Source organism: Amphiura filiformis, chromosome 13 (genome assembly GCF_039555335.1).
Source record: "Amphiura filiformis chromosome 13, Afil_fr2py, whole genome shotgun sequence".
Taxonomy (NCBI): Eukaryota; Metazoa; Echinodermata; class Ophiuroidea; order Amphilepidida; family Amphiuridae; genus Amphiura; species Amphiura filiformis.
Window position 1 is genome coordinate 46999292 of NC_092640.1, and position 21815 is coordinate 47021106.

The following is a 21815-nucleotide window of genomic DNA, read 5'->3' on the forward strand; positions in this document are numbered from 1 at the left end:
AATGTCAGGGTGGGATGAAAATATTCTGCAGAATCTTGAAATGTGAGTTCAAGTAAACTGTGGGTATACCCAGTGCTCTGAATTTTATCTGTAGTATTTAAAGATTTAAAGAGGTTTACACTTCTGCTTTCCCTCATGGTACATGAAAAAGAATGAACATTTTACCAACCCAAAGTATTACAATTAAACATGACAACTGTTACGAGTCGTACTTGACTCAAGGCCAAAATCACCTTTTACCCGAACTCACACAAATGCACAACACAAATACACTGTTTGATTAAGCTAACAAAATCTAAGTCTTTAATTGAAAGTAATGTAGGATTGGTACAATATATGACAACAAAATGCACATATAAAATAATCACACAATCACAATAATGTTGTAAGTTATTGGTACTTAGCCAGCATTCTTCTTCTTGAAGATAACAGAGTTCTTGTAATGTTCTGGATGGCTGATGTATATATCCTTAATCACTTGTCCTGCGAAAATCAGCGAAGTCCATTGTACACTTGCATTTATAAATCCTTGCGTATAAAATCCTCATACAAAAATGGTGTTACTTTCTCTCAAGTACTAAACTCCTTGCGTCGTTCTCCAAACACGTTTATAACTCCTTGCGCAGTTCTCCAAATACTAAACTCCTTGCGCCGTTCTCCAATACTAAACTCCTTGCGCAGTTCTCCAAATTTAATTCCTTGCGCTGCTTTCTCCAAACTTGGTGCTATTTCCACCTTTCACACAATATCTTCAGGAAGCAGGACTGCGATACAGTTGTCCCCACTTATTTTGACAGTTGCGTTGAATCAAAACACCAGACTTCAGCAAGTCGACAGAAGAATATATATTCCTTTCTTGGAAGAAGTATGTTCTTTGACGAATTCTAGATCTTCTCCGACAACAATGGCAAATAGTAGTACTTTGACTACATAAAATATTTCTGGTTTGCAATTTCCTTTCTTTGAAGGAATTGGACTGTAAGCATATTAGCTAGCTAGCCCAGATCAACACTATCAACTGTGTCAATAATTGTGTTTACATTTTCTTATTATATCAAGCAGTAGGAAATCCCAAATATTAATAGCCAAAAGTGATCTTGGAAATTCCCAAGCCTTAATTATAACATTAACCTTTCACATGACATCATTTCCTGAGGGGAATCCCCTGACATCACTTCCTGAGGGGAATCCCGTGACATCATCTTCACTTTACAATCTCTAGGGGTATTCCCATATGATCCAAAATAAGAAATGATTCAATTTGTTTTTGATCAAGTTGATGCAAGAAAGGGAAATCCCTAAAATGTCTCATAAAATATATTTTAATTGTAGAGATAAATCATCAAATTAAATTACTCAGGGCACATCACACAACAAATAAACGCAAATCCCAACCGGCACACAACCCAACTTGAAAAAAAAAGCAAGGGAATGTGCTGGCATAGGAATCGAACCCACGACCTTCAGATCTCTAGACGGACGCAGCCGTCAGTCTCAGAAACATAGGTTGTTTACCCCTGTCTGTGCCAATCTGTCATTTATATGCATAAGAATCTTATTATGAAACACATGCTGTATTATATTCGTGCAATATTAAACAATTTTCCGCAGGAAAAATAATAACACTCGAGGTCGAACCACCAGATACTATTAAAAATGTCAAAGCAATGATACAGGACAAGGAAGGTATTCCACCAGACATGCAACGACTGTTCTTTGCTGATAAACAACTTGAAGATGACAAAAATCTTGGTGATTACAATATTCAGAAAGAAAGCACCCTTCAGTTGGAATTGTGTCTTCGTGGTGGGATGCAAATATTCATCAAAACTTTGATAGGTGAGTTCAGTAAAATTGTATGGTACCTGTTTTGGGAATTGCAGTGCACAGAAGGCTGGTAAAACACTGCTTGTTAAATTTAGTGTGATAATCTCCCTGCAGTACCAACTCCACAGGGAATCAAGCTGCAGGTATAGCCGGCATCAGAAAGATCACATGCCAGGCGTACCAATATGAAACTTGTCAATATTGCTTGCAAATGGCACAGTGAGCTCAAAAAGAATATTTCTCTTTTGTCATTTGGGAAAGTCAAAACAATATGTGAATGGCAAGGGGAGATTGTATGGTGGGAAAGCGATGTGGACAGTTTGGTTTTTAAAAAGTTGACTGTTTACAAGAGCAGATTTTATTGTACGGATTGTGCCACCAAATTATTCTGCAGATAAAATGGGTCAAAATATTAACCTTCTGACAAAATTTTGCAAACAAAGAAAATTGCTGTGCAAAATTAATTGATGACTTAATCTGGAAATAGGTTTAGCTTTTTTTGACATAACAGGTAATGGTAATGTTGTTAAATGACTGCTTAATATAAATAGAGCTATTACTATATGAATTGTTGCAGGAAAAACATTCACCCTTGAGGTTGAACCATCTGATACTATTGAGAATATCAAAGCAAAGATACAGGACAAGGAAGGTATTCCACCAGACCAGCAACGATTAATCTTTGATGAACAAGTTCTTGATGATGGCAAAACACTCAGAGATTACCACATGCAGGAAGAGAGCACAATTCAGCTTGATGTGTGCCCTCAAGGTGGTAGTGGTACTCATACGATGAAGATCTTCATAAAAAATACTACAGGTAAAGTGAATGAGTTAAACATCTTGTGTGTGTGTGGGGGATGTACTTATTAAAAATGAGTTTTCGCCACTTGTCAACAGTGGGGCAACAAGCAGCAGTCTTACGGGATCTGGAATGAGCGTTTCGACAGTATTTTTTTGTGGGACATGAGATTACATCAGACATATCAAATTGCATTCTGAATACGAAGAATATCTTTCTGATATCAAATAATTTTCATTTTTTGAAATTCACGATAATACAAATTTTATGACAAATTATTAAAATTTGATATTTTTCACATTTTTGATATATAACAGCCCTCGAAGTAAATTGATAAATGTAATGACATATTCTTAAAGTGTATGTAGCTGGGAGGAAAAGCCGACGATCAATTGCAAATTTTGACCTTTCATATTGAAGATATGGATTTTTTCCCCCAAAAGACCTAAATTGTTTTGGTGTTTTGGGAAAAATATCCATATCTTCAATACAAAAGGTCAAAATTTTCAATTGATCGTCGGCTTTTCATCCCACCTACATACACCTTAAGTATAAATCATCAGATTTAAAAAGTACTGTTAAATATCAAAAATATTAATTTTGAATCATTTGCCATAAAATGTGTATTACATTGCGAATTTCAAAAAATCAAAATTATTTGATATCATCAGGACATTCTTCGTATTCAGAATGCAATTCGATATGTCTGATGTGCTCTAATGTCCCACAATAAATACTGTCCAAACGCTCATACCCCACCCCTTAAGTGAACGGCTCTTTTCAGAGCCATCAGTAGGCAAGGGGTGGCCTACATGTTGCATTCTTAGGTACTTGGGCCCGGCTACTCCTGACGAAACCTTAACAGTTCCAATCTTGTTTGACAGTGAACCCGCTAAACAGGCCAGTAGCCAGGGGGTGCGTGCAGTGCGACAAACCTCCCCCTCCTCCCCCCGAAAAAATTTGAAAAATTATACAAAAAGTCCAAAAAGTAAAGAATTTGTGAGCGCAGCAAGCCAAAAAATTTGATTTTTTTTTAAAGCTTTTTCGTTCAAAAAATGTCAAAATTTGGGGAAGCAAGTCCACTTTTCACAGAATGCCCTGGAAAAAAGTCCACTTTTTCAAAATCAGCACAAAAAATTCTGGCTCTGGGCCTGCCGCTAAAAAAATTACTAAATCTATCCCTGCTCCCCGATCTTTTAAAGGAATTGGTTGAATGAATTTTTACAGCCAGCAACCAATTACACCATTATGTTATCATGCTATGTCCAAATACAGTCAACGTGCACATATTCATTCATTCATATTCATTCATTCGTATCTTATTTTGCCAATCACCAATCAATATTAAATACAATGTACAAATGGAATTCAATAATGATATTAGCAGAAGCAATAATAGTGATAATGATAATAATATAAATCATGGTAATAAATAACTAATATAATAACAATAGTAACAATCCTGATAATAGGAATAACATGATAATAATAATAATTATGTACATACAGGTTAATGGCACGAAATGGCCTGTTTAACAAAGAAATATAATAACAATTAAACTTTATACTACAGTGGAAACTCAGATTGAAAAAAGGGATGGTAGTAATCAATCAACAGACAATGTAGAGAGGGTTTTTTTTTTGATTTGTGAAATCTTTATTGAGGGATTTAAACTACTTCAGTGGCAAGCACTGCTTTCCAAGCAGGCCCTCATACAATGATATATACAACATTTTTACAGAATATATACAAAATAACATGATATTTAGTAATTTATACAAAAACATCAATAATAAGTGTGAAAGAAAATAAATATACCTCAAATACATGAATGATATAAATCTTAAAATACATACAATATAAATAAATGATTAATGCGTGTGTTTATATAGAGGATGTAAATGGAAAGATTATACTGCAAAAACTTTTGAAGTACTTATGCGCTATCAAACACTAGAGACCGGATAATTCTTTCTCACTATAAACACGCTCATAGACAAAATTAATTTATCAACATAATTATATTGTTCGAGCGCAGAACATGTCACATGACAATTTTGGATTATACACATCATGTGTGTGTGTGTATTCATAAGGTTATGACTATGAAACGGAATGCTTATGCACATATTTTGAATTATTTTCTACAGGAAAAACAATAACTCTTGAGGTAGAACCATTTGATACTATTGAAAATGTCAGAGCCAAGATTCAGACCTGGGAAGGTTTTCATCCAACAGACCAGTATTTACTTATCCTTATGGCTTGGAACAAATATGAAGTACTTGAAGATGGCATAACTCTTATTGGTTACAATATTCAGAGTGAAAGTACTCTTCATTTGATGGCACGTACGATGCAAATGTTCATAAAAACAGTTACAGGTGAGTTATTTGACCTTTACGGTAAATCCCATTAAATCCTTGCAGTTATAGGCCCCAGATATTGCAGACATGCCAACTATGGTTTCACCGTATTTTGTATGGTAAAACGTGAAAAATACGGTAGTACGGTCACCCTCCCCCCCTCCAAAAAAAATATGGAATTCGAGAATTTTGACTAAAATAATAAAATGTTGTGTCTTAAAAAGATAAACAGCTGCAAGATTAGACTACCAGGACACTTTCTTGGTCCCTTAAAGTGGTTGCCTACATCGTTTTTCTCTCAACTTTCGATGATGCATGCACATTAAAAAATTATTATTTAATAGGCCTACAAGATGCTTTCCGAAATAATATTCTTCTGACTTGCAGATTTTTCATGCACATTAATATTTTTTATTAACCACCTAATGTCTTCTGAAGGTATTTAGTTAACTATTTAGCTCTTTTGGTGCAAAAGAATAAGCATGTGTTTTCGACCTCCTTTTACTTCCGACTTTCGCACCATGCATGCACATTAAAGAAATATTAATAGGCCTACAAGATGGTGTCCGAAATAATTTTCTTCTGACTAGCAGATTTTTCATGCACATTCATATTTTTTATTAACCACCTAATGCTATGTCTTCAGAAGGTATTTAGTTAACTATTTAGCTCTATTGGTGCAAAAGAATAAGCCTACAAGAAGGTTTCCGGCGTTCCGCCTCCTTTTACTTCCGACTTTCGCACCATGCATGCACATTAAAGAAATATATAGGCCTACAAGATGGTTTCCGAAATAATTTTCTCCTGACTTGCGGATTTTTCATGCACATTAATCTTTTTTATTAAGCATCTTCATGGCTTGTGATTGGTCGCCCAGATCCTGTTATGGTTTTAATCCTCCGGACACGTGCCATTGCCATTGATTCATACATACTCACGATATAACGACGTTTCTGATTGGATTAGGGGCCTTTTTTGCTGGTCATAAATACCGTTTATGACCAGTACGCGGGGCATAAACAAGCTGCGTCACGCAGCGTTGGAACCCAATTAACACGATCCACGATTTGCTAGTGTTGCGTACACGCGCATGTCACCGCGCCCTTCTCACACGGAGCGCAAAAGGTGACGCGTATCACGCATTGACTCCAGGCCGTTGACCTCATGAGCCGAGCTGCTTCCTACAATTAGTAGGCCTACTCATTTTCTCCCAATTTATGAAGCAAAACGGTATGGAAATGTTATTTAAACTTGTAAACCCTTATTATTTTCATCTGTATTGAATTGCTAAGAATGTTTGGTATGTATGAACGGGGTTCATTCATAGGATTTCGGGCATGATCGCTTTTTATGCCCTCAGCTCACGCCTCGGGCTTTCGCGATTATTAAACTGGTAGATTCTAAAATCAGAATTGTTCAGTATTGAATTGCCATTATAATATGTTGCATTCAATAAGCCTATGTAGGCCTATACGCTACTGTTAGGCTACTGTCACTAATATAATTACATAAACTTTTTCATGACCATTTACTAGTATTTTGATGTAATAAATATCAGTATAATTTCGAGTTCAACTGAATTCGTTCATCATGATTAAATAACATATTTTTATTTATCAAAAATCGACTATATTGCATAGTCTATGGTGGATTTAGAATAGGGTAATTGAACTGTTTGGAAGGGATATAATAAAGCAGCTATAGTCACTCCTATTGTGGCCTGTACACCATCCGCGATAATCAAATTTTGAAAAGCACCCTAAACAAGAATTTAACTCTTGGCTAAAACGATACCCTAAACAGGTAAAACATGCCTGTTTTCACGCCCTAAATTGGGATTTCATACCCTAAATTTCATTTCCTCGTATTTGCCATTGAAATTTTCTACCCTTTTTCCTGATTTTTCATGTTTTTGACACCCTAAACACGATACGCGAGTATCGTGCCTATCCATGAAAAACTACCCTTTTTACGCGCTTTCATGATATCGGAGTGACCCCCCCGGGAGCTAGTCCCTTTTGCATGTAATCACAGTCATTTAAAAAAGGGTGGGATGTTGACCATTGGCTATACTCAAGATTAGCATTACTCCCAACAATCGCAAGTACCTCAATCAAGTGCAAACGGTTTTGGTGTTTGTTCGTCACTACAGCTGTACTAATATCCTAAAGCCATTTTGCATGAAAAATGAATAATAATCAATAACCATGGTCCATAGAGAGGGTGCATAGGCCTACACACCCTGGGGTGGGGTCTCTGCCTAAAACAAGCAAAATTACCCATTTGGGGCTATTCTTACTGCTGTTTTCCCTGTGGTTGCCATTGCACACTCCAGGATCCAAGGTTTGGGGGTACGTCCCTGTGGGTGTTCAGATTTTGGACATTCTGTTGTTGGCAGGTATATGGTGACGGTTACAAAAAGAATCCAATTTGAATTATTTCTGCAGGAGGAACAATAACCCTTGAGGTTGAACCATTAGATACCATTGAGAATGTCAAAGCCATGATACAGGACAAGGAAGGTATTCCACCAGACCAGCAACGACTTATATTTGCTGGTAAACAGCTTGAAGATGGCAGAACTCTTAGCGATTACAATATTCAGAAAGAAAGCACCCTTCATTTGGTATTGCGCCTCCGTGGTGGGATGCAAATATTTATCAAAACCTTGACAGGTGAGTTCAGTAAAATATACCCATATACTAAAAAAGAAAGTGGTTTCATCAGACTGGCAACTCATCACATTCCTTTTATGGGCGAGTACAGGAGCAGTCATAGAGGGTGTGATGAGTTGGTCAAATATGTTGTTGAATGCGTAAGTCCTCCTGTTCATGTTTAGAGTGTCATGTCCTTTTCTGCAGATCCAAATGGCTTCTTTGAGCCACCTGGTAGTCTTGTTAGCTTTACGATCAATAACTTTATAGGTCTCACAATTGATGGAATGATTTGTAGAGACCACATGATCAGTTATAGCAGATTTGTCAATGTCCTTGACAGAAGATTTGCGATATTCACACTCAAATAGCCTGGATTCAAATTTCTCACCTCTTTGACAACCAGTTTCACCAATGTAGGCACACCTTACACCATGTTGTTACTTTAACATCACTTTGTAAAATGTATGTTACGGTAAGTATCAGTCCTGCATATAGCTATCTAGGTAGAATAGCTATCTAGTATTATGAAAGTCATTTCAAAAAGTGTAAGGTGCTTAACCCTAAACCTCCTGCTCTCAATATATCTTTATTGCATCTTACTATGAAACAGACAGCGATAACCATGCAGTTTACACTGCATTAACACTTAAAGTCGAACCATTGGATACCATTGAAAATAGCGAAGCCAAAATGTTTAATTTGCATTGGAATCTTATTATGAAGCAGACACTTAGATATAATCATGCAATTTGAATTAATGCAGGAAAAACGATAACCCTAGAAGTTGAACCATCAGATACTATTGAAAATGTCAAAGCCAAGATACAGGACAAGGAAGGTATTCCACCAGATCAACAGCGACTAATATTTGCTGGTGAACAGCTTAAAGATGGCAGAACTCTCAGTGATTACAATATTCAGAAAGAGAGCACCATTCATTTGGTGCGGCGCCTTTGTGGTGGGATGCAAATATTTGTCAAAACCTTGGGAGGTGAGTTCAGTAAAATTACGGGTGTATTCATAGTTTTGAAATTAATTTGTAACTAGTATCTAAAGATTGAATTCAGATTTCAGTCCCCATGAGAACTACCTTCCAATTGGCCAAAAAAGAAATTTCAATATCAATTGGACCAATCAGCAACATTGTTAGAATAATTTCGCCACACAAAAAAATGGGGTGAAGTATTTGCAAAGCTCCATTCTGATTAAAGTGAAGATATCATGTAATTGACCAATCAGAGGCAATGTTAGATCGGCAGGTAGTGCTCAGGGGGTTGAGGTTTTTGAAGTGAAGGTACAGGACATTGAAGGTACACAAGCAATTTGCTGGTAGGCAGCTTGAAGTTGGCAGAACTCTTCATGATTATAACATCAGAAAGACAGCACAATTCATTTGCACTTTTTGGTAGGATACAAATACTGTAAAACACTTAAATTTGGAATGATTTATAGAGGCCATGTGATCAGTTATAGCAGATTTGTCAATGTCCTTGACAGACGATTTGTGATATTCACAATTAAATGGCCTGTATTCAAATTTCTCACCTCTTTTTGACACTCTTTAAGTTGAATGCTTAAGGGACAACCAGTTTCACCAATGTAGTCACCAGGGTTGTAGCTAGGATAGTTTTAGTGGTAGGCATGCAGCATTTCATGAAAATCTTGCATATTTGTCAATTTTTTGCCAAAATGGACCAAATTCCTGACTAATCCAATAAAAATTGTGCAATTTTGGCCTCCGAGTGGTGGGCGCCGATGCTAAAATTGCAGCTGAGTAGTGGGCTCCAATACTGAGTGGTGGGCTCTGCCGCCTACCACCGCCCACTGTAGCTACATCCTTGGTAGTCACACCTTATAGCATGTAAATACTTTTTAAAACGTAAGTATCAGTCTTGTGTACAGAGGGCCATCTGTGTATGTAATTAGTCATTTCAAAAAGAGTAAGGTGCTTAACCCTAACCTTAGCAGTCAAGTTAGCTCAATCGATAAGGCATTCGACTATGGTGCGAGAGGTTGCGGGTTCGAGCCATGGCGGTGCCTAGTACGCTCTCGTGGAAAAATTGAGTTAGCTTGAAATTCCCCTGGACAAGGAACTTGCTGCTAATTTGTCTCGTTGTAACCTGTATGAAACTCTGGGAGCTGATCCTGGTTGCGAAGGTTATTTGTGGATTGTCTAGGGTGTGCGCTCTTGAAGCAGCAAAGTCCCTGAATTGTTATTTAATGGTTTATGGAATGATATGGGGCCATAGTGGTCAGCGACAACCTGTTAAGTGTGCTGAGGCTTGTGGATCAACGTCTAGGCGTTGTGCCTGTGCGTAGCGCACTATAAATCACTGCACTTTTTTTTTTTTTTTACCTCCGCTCTTTATTATTAATCTTAATATGAAACAGACAGAGATAATGGGTGTGTTCAGAGTTCTTAAAAATCTTAAATCTTAAAAATTGGATACCATTGAAAATGTCAAAGCCAAGATTTTTATTTTGCATTGGAATCTTATTATGAAGCAGACGCTTAAATATAATCATGCAATTCGAATTATTAAATGCAGGAAAAACGATAACCCTAGAAGTTGAACCATCAGATACTATTGAAATTGTCAAAGCCAAGATACAGGACAAGGAAGGTTACCCACCAGATCAACAGCGACTTATATTTGCTGCTGAACTGCTTAAAGATGACAGAACTCTTAGTGATTACAATATTCCAAAAGAGAGTACCCTTCATTTGGTATTGCGCTTTGGTGGTGGGATGCCAATATTTATCCAATTATTGACAGGTGAGTTCAGTAAAGTTACGGGTGTGTTCAGAGTTCTTAAATTATTGATATTATCTATAGATTCAGATTTCAGTTTTCCATTATGGTGGATTTAGATTTGGGTAAGTAACATGTTTGGAGGGGACTTCAAGCCATCAGCCGCATGTATAGAGAGCCCACCCATGTAGTGTACAGTCATTTTCAAAACAGAGTTGGGTGTTTACCCCTGTCTTAGTTGATCAATTTTAGCCCCCACACATATATGGGGCTTATGCATCATCCAATTGGTTGCCTGTTTGTTTCTTTGTTTACCCGTTTCATTTTTAGTATCTTTGGCTGTCCGGGCGGAAGCAAATGTATTAACTCACTCTGCAGCTTAAATGCAATAACCGATCAACTTCATTATTATGTTTTCAGGGTTATTTAGGAGTTAAGAAAACCTAATAATGATAATATTGGATGGCTTATTTCGCATGATACCATAACATATCGGATTCGTCATACAAATATCGAACTCGCCGTTGGCTCGTCCGATATTTTTATGACTCATCCGATATGTTATGGTATCATGCTCAGCCATCCAATATTATATCATTATCATGTCTTCAGAATCTTGCATCCTATACCTTTGTACATAAACTACAATCATCGAAAAAAGTACTTCCGTGCAAAATGTCTTATGATCATATGATCATATTGTGTTTGGGAACAAACATGACATCTACAACAATGATTTACCCTTCCCCTCTCCCCATCAATCAATGTTGGAACACATTGGGAAACCGCTGAAGACATTAGCATTTCTCAACATTGCACGGGGGAGAGAGGGTGACAGTTTTTCCGTTATTTACACGTAAGCATTGCAAGACTTTTTTTGATGATTGTAGCTGTCCGATAAATTTGTGTATCGGTCGCCTGGAGCTACAGGGTTTTTTCATATCTATAACCTCTTCATAGAGTGCATAGTTCATATACTTTATGTGCAAAAGTCACCATGTATATCTCTTTTGGTGTGATTTTTATTTATTTATTTTTTTGTAAATTGTGACATGCCATGATCAAAAATCAGATTTTTCACCAAAAACACTTTTGACCAAAAATCACATTTTTGACCAAAAAACACATTTTTGACCAAAAATTACATGAAACATATCTTTACAAAGAATCCAATTTGAATTATTTCTGTAGGACGAACAATAAACCTTGAGGTTGAACCATCCGATACCATAGGGATTGTCAAGGCCATGATACAGGACAAGGAAGGTATTCCACCAGACCAGCAACAACTTAAATTTGCTGGTAAACAGCTTGAAGATGGCACAACTCTTAGTTATTACAATATTCAGAAAGAGAGCACTCTTCATTTGGTATTGTGTCCACGTGATGGGATGCAAATATGTATTAAAACCATGACAGGTGAGTTCAGTAAAGTTATGGGTGTATCCAGAGCAACAAAATTAATTGGTACAATCTATAAATTAAATTCAGCCTTCAGATTTCCTTGATGGTGTATTGGATTCTGAATCCACCACTATAGATAGGTGCTCACTATAGATAGGTGCAGTCGGAGCTATGTCCAAGTCCACATACAAGTGAACACAGTCAACATTGATTTTCAGGCCTCAAAATAAGGAGGGCCCAAGTGCCCTCGGCCCCGAAAATCAGTGAGTGTCCGCAAAAATACATCAGGTGGGCCCAATGGCAAATGGGCCGCAAAAAAACTACCATTTTTCTCACTTTTTGTGTGGTTCATAGGCCCACAAAAATTTGTGAGGGCCCTCAAACGTTTGTGACTCGATCAAGGGAAATGAGTCGGATGTGGCTAATATCGATTTTGAGATATTGACAAAGAAAGTGTTAAAATTCTTTAGTTTTATATTGTTTTCAGCGATTGATAAATTGACATAACTTTGCAAAGAAAAGTCGTATCAACATGGGGTTTTCTGTTTCTGAAAGCTCTAAATGTACTGTTTATTAACATATGTAAACTCATTTTCGACTAGGGTCGACATGTGACTCATTCCCCTTGATCATGTCACATTTAAGATCGAGGGCCCTCAGAAATTCTGGCTTATTTCAAGGCCTGTTGATTTTGCATTCTAAATACACCAATGTAGTATCAGGTCCACTTGGCATGAGAAACAAAATAGTTCTAGATTTGCATAATTTTGTGACTGCTTCGATATTAACTTTGAAGCTTGATCATGACCTGAAGTTAACCCACTGCATTTGTACAAATTAGATGACCATGTTTAGGTCCCTGAAGTGGGAATACTACCTGTTTCTTTAATTTACTTGCCAAACTGAATATTTATATTTTTATCATGTTTATGTGGACAATAAATAATTAGAATCTACAACTACATTATTATTATTTTCTTCCTTTAACTGTGGATTTTGTTCATTTCTAATAATTCCTATGTAAAATGATGATGTTGTATTCACATTTTAGTGACGTTTCACCACTACGCTAGCGGGTTCATCAGACTGGATAGTGTAGTTTTGAAACGTCACTAAAATGTGAGTACAACATCATCATTTTATATAGGAATTGTTAGAAACAAACAAAATCCGCAGTTGAAATCAACATTCCTAATGAACTTGTTCAAAGGTGTTCTATGTTTAATTGTATTTTTTTATTTCCTGTTTTTAAAAAAAAAATTAAATTTATTTTTTAGTTTTTTGCCGTAAAATCAATAACGAGAGCATGACCTAAGTCCCCAATAGTATACAAATATTAACTGTCTATGAGTGTAATGGTCGAAATATAATCACGAGGTGAAAGATGGATTGTTCCATTCCACGAGCCGGAACGGCGAGTGGGATGGAACAATACATCTTTCACCGAGTGATTATATTTCACCATTACACTAATTTAAGACAGTTAATATTTGTTTTATATCACTCATGCATAAATTATATTACTACTAAAATACTATTTAAGGTAGGAAATACATTTGTTCATCAACATAACACCATGATTTGCGGTGATATACTTCACATTTTGGGGTCCACCCCATAACTAAATCGGCGAGTCCAAGAGTCAGCGAACGGCTTTACGCAGGCGCACTCACGGCAAAGCACATGATGGTAAAGACTATCACACGGAGTGGGTGATGGTAAAAATGGCAAATGGTAGCAAATGGTAATCAACCAATGAACTGTCTAGAATTTATGTATGAGTGATATAAAACATGATGTTAAATGGCCAAAATAGCCAGTGGGGTTTCTATCACTTTACCTTGTTATTTCGGCTTGAAATGGCCAGAAAGCTTTTGTGAAAATTATTACTATACTCAGCATTTTGAGTAATAATAATAACAAAATTAAATTTTGACAGAAATCATACTTTTTAGTTTCAATTAAGTTTTAACAATTTAGTGTAACATACATATTTCTTTTCAGGCAATCCAAGTGATCATCTACACCAGTCAATGTCTTCAATTAGGCATCCACGTTGGTCAGTACCTTCGACTCAAGATTTGGAAAGTCGGCATGCATTCCAAGGAGAAGAACAGAGTAAGCGATAACTAATTATTCATCCAGTACCATAGAATTCCACAAGAATATCATTATGAATCCAATACCGTATTTCCTCGAATAAATACCCCCCAAGTGATAGAGCGCATACAAAGTTCTTAGATATTTCCCGCGCAAATTTGACAATAAATTTGCTAAACAAATTAATCTGCAAGAGATTTTTTGCATAAACGTTATGTTTCCAGTGGTATAAAAATCTCCAATTTTTTGCAAAAACTGGGGGGGATGAGGCTGTGGCCAGTAACAAATCTGGATCAATTGGGATAAAATCAATAATCTAAAATTCAAATTAACATATGTGATTTTTATATTTCTTCTTTATGTTGTTTTTAGGTCTTGGGGATACAATTCAACAACAGCTGAAACAAACATACTGCAGCCAAGTGTCAAATCCAGCCGTTGATTTGCCAGAGAAAAGTGATGTCCTACCGGTAGGCCTCAAAGTTGTAAAAGAGGGTGATCCATCAATGTATGAAAGGGGTCAAATGTTAACATCATATTCAGATTTGTTTGAGGTGATAGACAGTGCAAGCAAACCATGTACACAAATTATACTGTATGGTAATCCAGAGAGTGCAAAGACAACATTGTTATCACAGATTGCATACCAGTGGGCCACAAGAGAGTCCAACAATACCTCTAAGGAAACCCAGCATGTTCCTTGGTATGTACGACGGGTCTTGTCCGTATCCAATATGCTAAATCCAGTATCAATAATAGCAGGGATCGCATACCGTACTTACCGAAGGACCGCAAGTGAGTCAAATTATTTACACAGGTTCCAGTATGTATTTTTTATTTCTGGCAACAAAGTCAAAGCTGACATGGATCTGGTAGATGCTATCATAGACCAGTATCATTTCAGCTTTTCCAAGCAGGATGTTGTAGATGAGTTACGTCGGAGCAAGTGTTTGTTCCTTATAGATGGCTATGATGCAATGATTCATGTAGGGAACTCTATGGTATTGAAAGATCCATTGTTAGATGATAATTTTGTTATTGTTACCAGTAGATCAGATGAAGTGGAACGATTCTGTTCTGATCATCCACAGTTTATATGTGTGTCGATAGCCAGGATATCAACAACTCAGATCCATGCATACATCAGGTCTTTCTTTGGTAAACAACCTGGTATGGCAGATTCTCTTATTGAGGAAATCAACTGCAATCAAAGTTTGCAATTGCTAGCATCCACATGTATTCCTATGATGCTTCCTATGATTTGCATCACATGGCAAGAGCAGCAAAAGCAAAAATTGGAAAACAGGCCATTGCAAGTCACACATGTTTTTCAAAATATGCTTGGATATATGTCGGAGCAAATGAGAGCCAAGGAGGAGATACATGTAAGTGACTTTTACATTGATGCAGTGCTAAGAAGGGTAGGTAAGATTGCCATCAACAGTTTGTTTGAAAATGTGGTCAGCATTGAATTGAAGCAATTCAACATGGAAGATTTGGAATGTGTGCTCAAATTAGGTTTGGTGCAGAGAGACAGGTCTCAGCAGTCAGAGCAGATCACATTTGTTCACAGAACATTTCAGGAATATTGTGCAGCTGTGTTTTGGGCAAGTCTTTTTCAGTTTGAAACAGAAAGATTTGTCTTTTACTTGCACAAGTTGACCAAGAAAAATGCTGTCAGTTTCCAGAATTTGATACAGTTTTGTTGTGGGTTAGCACCAAATGCTATGGCATTCATTGCACCACACTTGGTCAAGATATCAGAAGCACCTATGCCCAGACTAGAAGATGCCCATCAAGGTTCACTTTTGCTCTCCAAGATCAAGAGCAAAGTGCAACAAGATATGCCATCTGCAAAAACAAGAGACTACTGCTCAACGAAATCAGGGACGATTGACAGCAAAGGTGGTAGTATAAGCTTATCTGATGTAGATGTGGTGCTGAAAATCCCACAAGGTGCTTTGAAGGAATCCATTGCAGCTTCAGTGACGGTTGATGCAATGGAAGAGCATCCAACATTAGAAGTTGACCAACTTATTCTTGGGCCTGTAATCTCTTGCAAACCAGATGGACAGAAGTTCATGAAACCAGTTACTCTCTCTGTGCCACATTCTGGAGTTAATATAACGGAGAAGTGTCTACAAGTGTGGTGTAAAAGTGAATCGGATGTAGGAAAAGGTGCTTGGGAAAAGATTTACGATGGCTCAACAAATTATGCCCAAGATAATGTCAGTGTAGTAGTTGAGGGAAACAGAATCAAACTTCGAGTGAGTCATTTTACACTCTATGACTTTGTTACAGCACCTGTATCTATGCTTAGTAGTTGGCTCAGGCCAGAATTAAAACTTGACGTTTTAGCATACATGTATCCTATCAACGTATCAACCTGTAGGGATGTGTGTCTCAGAGTGTATGCTGTCAAGATGGATGATGCAAAAAGTAGAGAAATGGTAGAAGCTAGAGAAGAAAAGAAGAACACAAGTGGCATGTGCTGTATACCATGGGGATATGTATTAAAACAAAATGGAAACGACTTGAAGATAACTGTCAGAAACATTAAACCTGTTAACAAGTGGCTTCCTGAAAATAATGATGCAGCAGGAAAGATATATTATGCTAACATCCAAGCTGGGGGAACTGGTTCAAGATGTGAAATCATGTTCTGCCCAAATAATGCAATGGAACAAGCTGAGAGGTTTCAGGGATCTTTTAAGACAGAACAGGATGGAAATGAAATGATTGTTGACAAAATCCATTTCTATGATTCTATGGCAAAAGAGAATTGTAATACAGAGACAGGTCAGCCTCAAGCAGCTCCACCTAATGAACCAGCCGAACTCCCAGGACCACGTGTCGTATTGGAGCAGCCAGCGATTCCAAGGCAACCAAGAGGTGATGGTCAGCAACCTGCAGTACCTCCACCTGATGAACATAATTCAGTTGCCCCTCGAGGACTACGTGTAGCATCTGGAAGGTCTGCTTTGGAGCAGCATGTGATTCCACAAAACCAGGCAATGGTTGGCAGCAACCGTGGTCAAGAGAGAGTCAAAGAAAGTCTGAAATCCAAGATGGTGCATCTTCATCTAATAAACCTTCAAACAGAGGATCAGGTGATTCACTGAGTGCACCAGAAGAGCAGAAGATGTTGAGCTCAAAGATCATTCCAATGTTTGAAGCATGCAGCATCACATATGAGTCTACATCAGGTGCATCAGCGACATCATCTGGTGGCGACTGTGGACCTTTCCTGAAGACAGTTGCTAGGAAGATAGAAGCAAGCTGGAAAGAAGTTGCATGTGCACTAGGATTCACAGCTGAGCAATGTGAAGAATTTGAAGCAGGTGTATGCTATGATTCATGGTGGCCAGCTTATAAAATGTTGCTGGCATGGCAAGTTAAATTGCCACCATGTGAGTTTAGGCAGTTAAGAGACATCCTTGCAGATGCAGTTAGACCTGTGGATAGCTTACTTGCAGATCGGATCATTAGCTAGTTGTTATCATCAAACAAGACCTTTGAGAATGCTCACTTTATACTCAAAGTCCTCTTTGCCCCCAATTTGATGGAATTTTGTGATGACGAAAATGAGGTCAGATTAAAAATACCTGGTCATGGTGGCCAGCTTATAAAATGTTGCTGGCATGGCAAGTGAAATTGCCACCATGTGAGTTTAGGCACTTAAAAGACATCCTTGCAGATGAAAGACCTGTGGATAGCCTACTTGCAGATTGGATTATTAGCTAGTTGCTATCATCAAACAAGACCTTTTCTTTCACGGCAGATGAAAAAAATAAAATCCAAGAAGCAGTGGTGAAAAAAGAGCCTTTATCCAAAGTGCAAATATATTTGGATGTAATAACTTTTTTGGATGTAATATTTTTTTAACTGAGGGTGGAGTTGGGGACAACCCTTTTTCATGGGGGGGGTGGTGGTAAGATACACATGCCCCATTCTCCCTCCATGGCCCCATCACTGAATTGGATGGTGAAAGGACAGATCCATCAGAATCAGGGTTGTAGGCAGCACTGGAGCCCACCACTTGCGGTTGATTTCAGTGCTGGAGCCCACCACTTGCGGTTGATTTCCGTGCTGGAGCCCACCACTTGCGGTTGATTTCAGTGCTGGAGCCCACCACTTGCGGTTGATTTCCGTGCTGGAGCCCACCACTTGCGATTGATTTCAGTGCTGGAGCCCACCACTAGCGGTTGATTTCAGTGCTGGAGCCCATCACTAGTGGTTGATTTCAGTGCTGGAGCCCACCACTTGCGGTTGATTTCAGTGCTGGAGCCCACCACTAGCGGTTGATTTCAGTGCTGGAGCCCACCACTAGCAGTTGATTTCAGTGCTGGAGCCCATCACTAGCGGTTGATTTCAGCACTGGAGCCCACCACTTGCAGTTGATTTCAGTGCTGGAGCCCTCCACTAGCGGTTGATTTCAGTACTGGAGCCCTCCACTAGCGGTTGATTTCAGCACTGGAGCCCACCACTTGCAGTTGATTTCAGTGCTGGAGCCCTCCACTAGCGGTTGATTTCAGTACTGGAGCCCACCACTGGCAGTTAATTTCAGTGCTGGAGCCCACCACTAGCGGTTGATTTCAGCAATGGAGCCCACCACTAGCGGTGGATTTCAGTGCTGGGGCCCAAAACTAGCTGTTGATTTCAGTGCTGGAGCCCAAAACTAGTGGTTGATTTCAGTGCTAAAGCCCACCACTAGCGGTTGATTTCAGTGCTGGAGCCCACCACTGGTGGTTGATTTCAGCACTGGAGCCCACCACTAGCGGTTGATTTCAGCACTGGAGCCCACCACTAGCAGTTGATTTCAGTGCTGGAGCCCACCACTAGTGGTTGATTTCAGCACTGGAGCCCACCACTAAAACTCAAAGAACATACATACATTTGTATGTTACTGAATTTATCCTTCAGTGTCCATGGTAATTTCTTTTTGTAAATTGCCACCCAGCACTTAAACTTTGCTAGCTATATTACCCAATCAGAATAGTTGCCTTAGCCAGAGTGTGCCTATGTGTATGCAATCATGGGAGTAATGTTGTCTTTCTAGGGTTGTAGAATTATTACCTATGCAATATGCACAATTTTTAATTCTTGAAATAATAATTGTGATGATCATGAATGATGATTTAGGATGATGATGGTCATATTAATTAATGATTAATTGTAATAATATATGTGATGCGATCAAACAAAATTAGTCAGAACTCGGAAATATTGATTTTAAGATATAGCCAAACAAAGCAAATATTTCCTTTTGTTTTCTGTTGTTTTGGTAACTCTTTAATTGCTCATATCTTTGGAACTGGTTGTTCAATTTCAATGGGGGTTTCTGCAAAATCCAGCTTTGTAAATGCATTTTACTATCCTATAAGAAACTGACAATTTAATATTTCAGAGTTCTGACTGATTTTGCTTGATCGTATCACACATATATTTTTAAATACTTGGTATAGACGAATCCAACAAGCCAAGTCATGGTCAGGATTTGGTCGGCCATCTTTGGTTTCCCGCTAGCACCAACCTGGGGTTTTGAGCACCCGATTGTGCAAATAAAAGCCGCCTAACACCTAGAGAAGATGCAAGACGAGGAGGGTTAATAGAATAATAATATACAATAGAGGTAATCCTGTCGCATACATAATTAACTTACATAGTCCTTTTGTTCATCCATCTGTACATCTACGAATAGATGCGACAGGATTACCTGCGGCATTATCTCTATTGTATTATTCTATTAACCCTCCTCGACCTTCTCTAGGTGTAAGGCGGCTTTTATTTGCACAACTGTTGGAACTGTATTGTGTTGTAAACTTCTTTTGTCTCCCTGTGTTTTCGCGGAAGGTGTAAAACGGGTGATGGAATGCAGTTTAAAATTTCCGCCTAGGCCGAATCATTTCACATTTTGGATGCATTGTAGCCGACGGGGACCCAACTAAAGGCTGCTAGTCAGGTGTAGGAATGTGTGTATTTGGATTCGTCTATACCAGTGTTTCTCATAGATGAACACTAATTTCAATGGGGTACAGTGTGTGTGTGGGGGTGGGGGGGGTGTGTGATGGGGGAGAGGGGAAATGGGGTAGTAGTGTAGAAGTTACACATAATGTAAATAATTAAATGCACAACTTTAATATATTTGTGCATTGGTCACACACATTTCAGACCAAAATGTTTATGTGCCTAATTATTGTAAACAGATTGTTTTGGATCAATTTGGTTTTTAAAATATACATAATCTTGTGTGTAAGTTTACATGGTTAATTACATGATGTAAGAAACAATATTAACTTAATTAACTTATATTAACTTTTATTAACTTATATATGATTATATATTTATGTTTATAACAACATATATTCATAGTAACACTACCTTTTGAATCGGAGTGCTCAATCCCAAGAAGGGAGAGCGTATAAAAATTCATATTTATATTTATTATACACTATATTTGCAATAATTGTCATATTGTATTATGTCTTTCTCATATGTTTTTATTATTATAATTCAAAGATGCAAGGGCCTATGTACAATTCACCCATTGCACGGTTCCGCCATATGCAAGGAGAGCCGGGATCTGGCAGCATGCATGAATGGGAATTGAACCAGTCATATAACATTGCGTAAAGTTACGTAATACGTCCTTTCATGTCTATTGCCAGATCGAAGCTCTCCCCGCATATGGCGGTACCGTGCAATGGGTGAATAAAATCTAAACTGAAACTGACAAATATTATTTTGTTGCCTGATGTAAAGGCTGGGATATAATGGCCTATTCCAGTTGAAATCCATACACCCCCTATATCACCTTCATCTTCCACACAGGGAGTGTGAATTTCAAATAGGGTTACTGTACACCCCGTATGTGGGCGATTAAGGTAATGTCTTCCATATGTGGTGTATTAAGGCCTAAAAAAATTCTTTGATTACGTAACCCAACCGACCTAAAAATATTTTTCTTATTTAAAAAACCAAATAATTTAATTAAAAAAAAGAAACAAAAAAGTTCCAAGGCCTTTATCATACGCAATTTGCCGCTTAAAATGTGTGTAAAAAAATTAATCCCGACCGACCTACCCTAATTTTTTTTATGTTACTCCAATCAAACAATTTTTGTAGGCCTAATTTAAACTTTTAATTTAAATCATTTAAAGCAAAAATATGAGTCTTACCCAAGTTTTTTAGTTTGTCTCTCCTTCTTTTCCTGTCACCTGTATTCAAATGTGTATGTCTTTTTTCTGTCACTAAAGACTATAAAATCTTATAAAAGCCCCCTTGAAGAAATGTCTTCACTATGGAAACTACATTGTATTGTACTAGTAGTTGCTCACAATGCTCACTTCATAGCAGTTCATTAAGGGATCTAGAAAGAGCGTTTATGGCGTTTCTACAGTATTTTTGTGGGACATGAGAGCACCTCAGACGTGTCGAATTGCATTCTGAATACGAAGCATGTCTTTCTGATATCAAATAATTTTCATTTTTGAAATTCACGATATAATACAAATTTTATGACAAATTATTAAAATTTGATATTTTTCAAATTTTTTGATATATAATTAATATAACAGTCCTCGAAATAAATTTTATAAATCTAATGATTTATTCTTAAAGTGTATGTAGCTGGGAGGAAAAGCAGGCGATCAATTGAAAATTTTGACCTTTTATATTGAAGATATGGATTTTTTCACAAAAGACCTATTTTTTGTGGTGTTTTGGGGAAAAAAATCCATATCTTCAATACGAAAGGTCAAAATTTTCAATTGATCGTCAGCTTTTCATCCCACCTACATACACTTTAAGTATAAATCATCAGATTTATAAAGTTTACTTCAAGTACTGTTAAATATATCAAAATATCAATTTTTAATGATTTGCCATAAAATGTGTATTACATTG

At 37.6% G+C, this 21815-nt stretch overlaps 1 protein-coding gene across 1 annotated transcript in view; it reads left to right on the forward strand.

Annotated features, from left to right (window-relative positions):
* The window catches only part of LOC140168442 (uncharacterized), a 45252-nt gene extending 27926 nt beyond the window's left edge, over positions 1 to 17326 (forward strand). Inside the window, exons 14-22 of the mRNA XM_072191834.1 lie at positions 1612 to 1839; positions 2405 to 2647; positions 4781 to 5014; positions 7444 to 7671; positions 8417 to 8644; positions 10203 to 10430; positions 11598 to 11825; positions 13815 to 13928; positions 14283 to 17326. Coding sequence (XP_072047935.1) covers positions 1612 to 1839; positions 2405 to 2647; positions 4781 to 5014; positions 7444 to 7671; positions 8417 to 8644; positions 10203 to 10430; positions 11598 to 11825; positions 13815 to 13928; positions 14283 to 17032 — 4481 coding nt within the window. The 3' untranslated portion in view covers positions 17033 to 17326. The remainder of the gene's footprint in view (positions 1 to 1611; positions 1840 to 2404; positions 2648 to 4780; positions 5015 to 7443; positions 7672 to 8416; positions 8645 to 10202; positions 10431 to 11597; positions 11826 to 13814; positions 13929 to 14282) is intronic.
* Positions 17327 to 21815: the final 4489 nt, after the last annotated feature.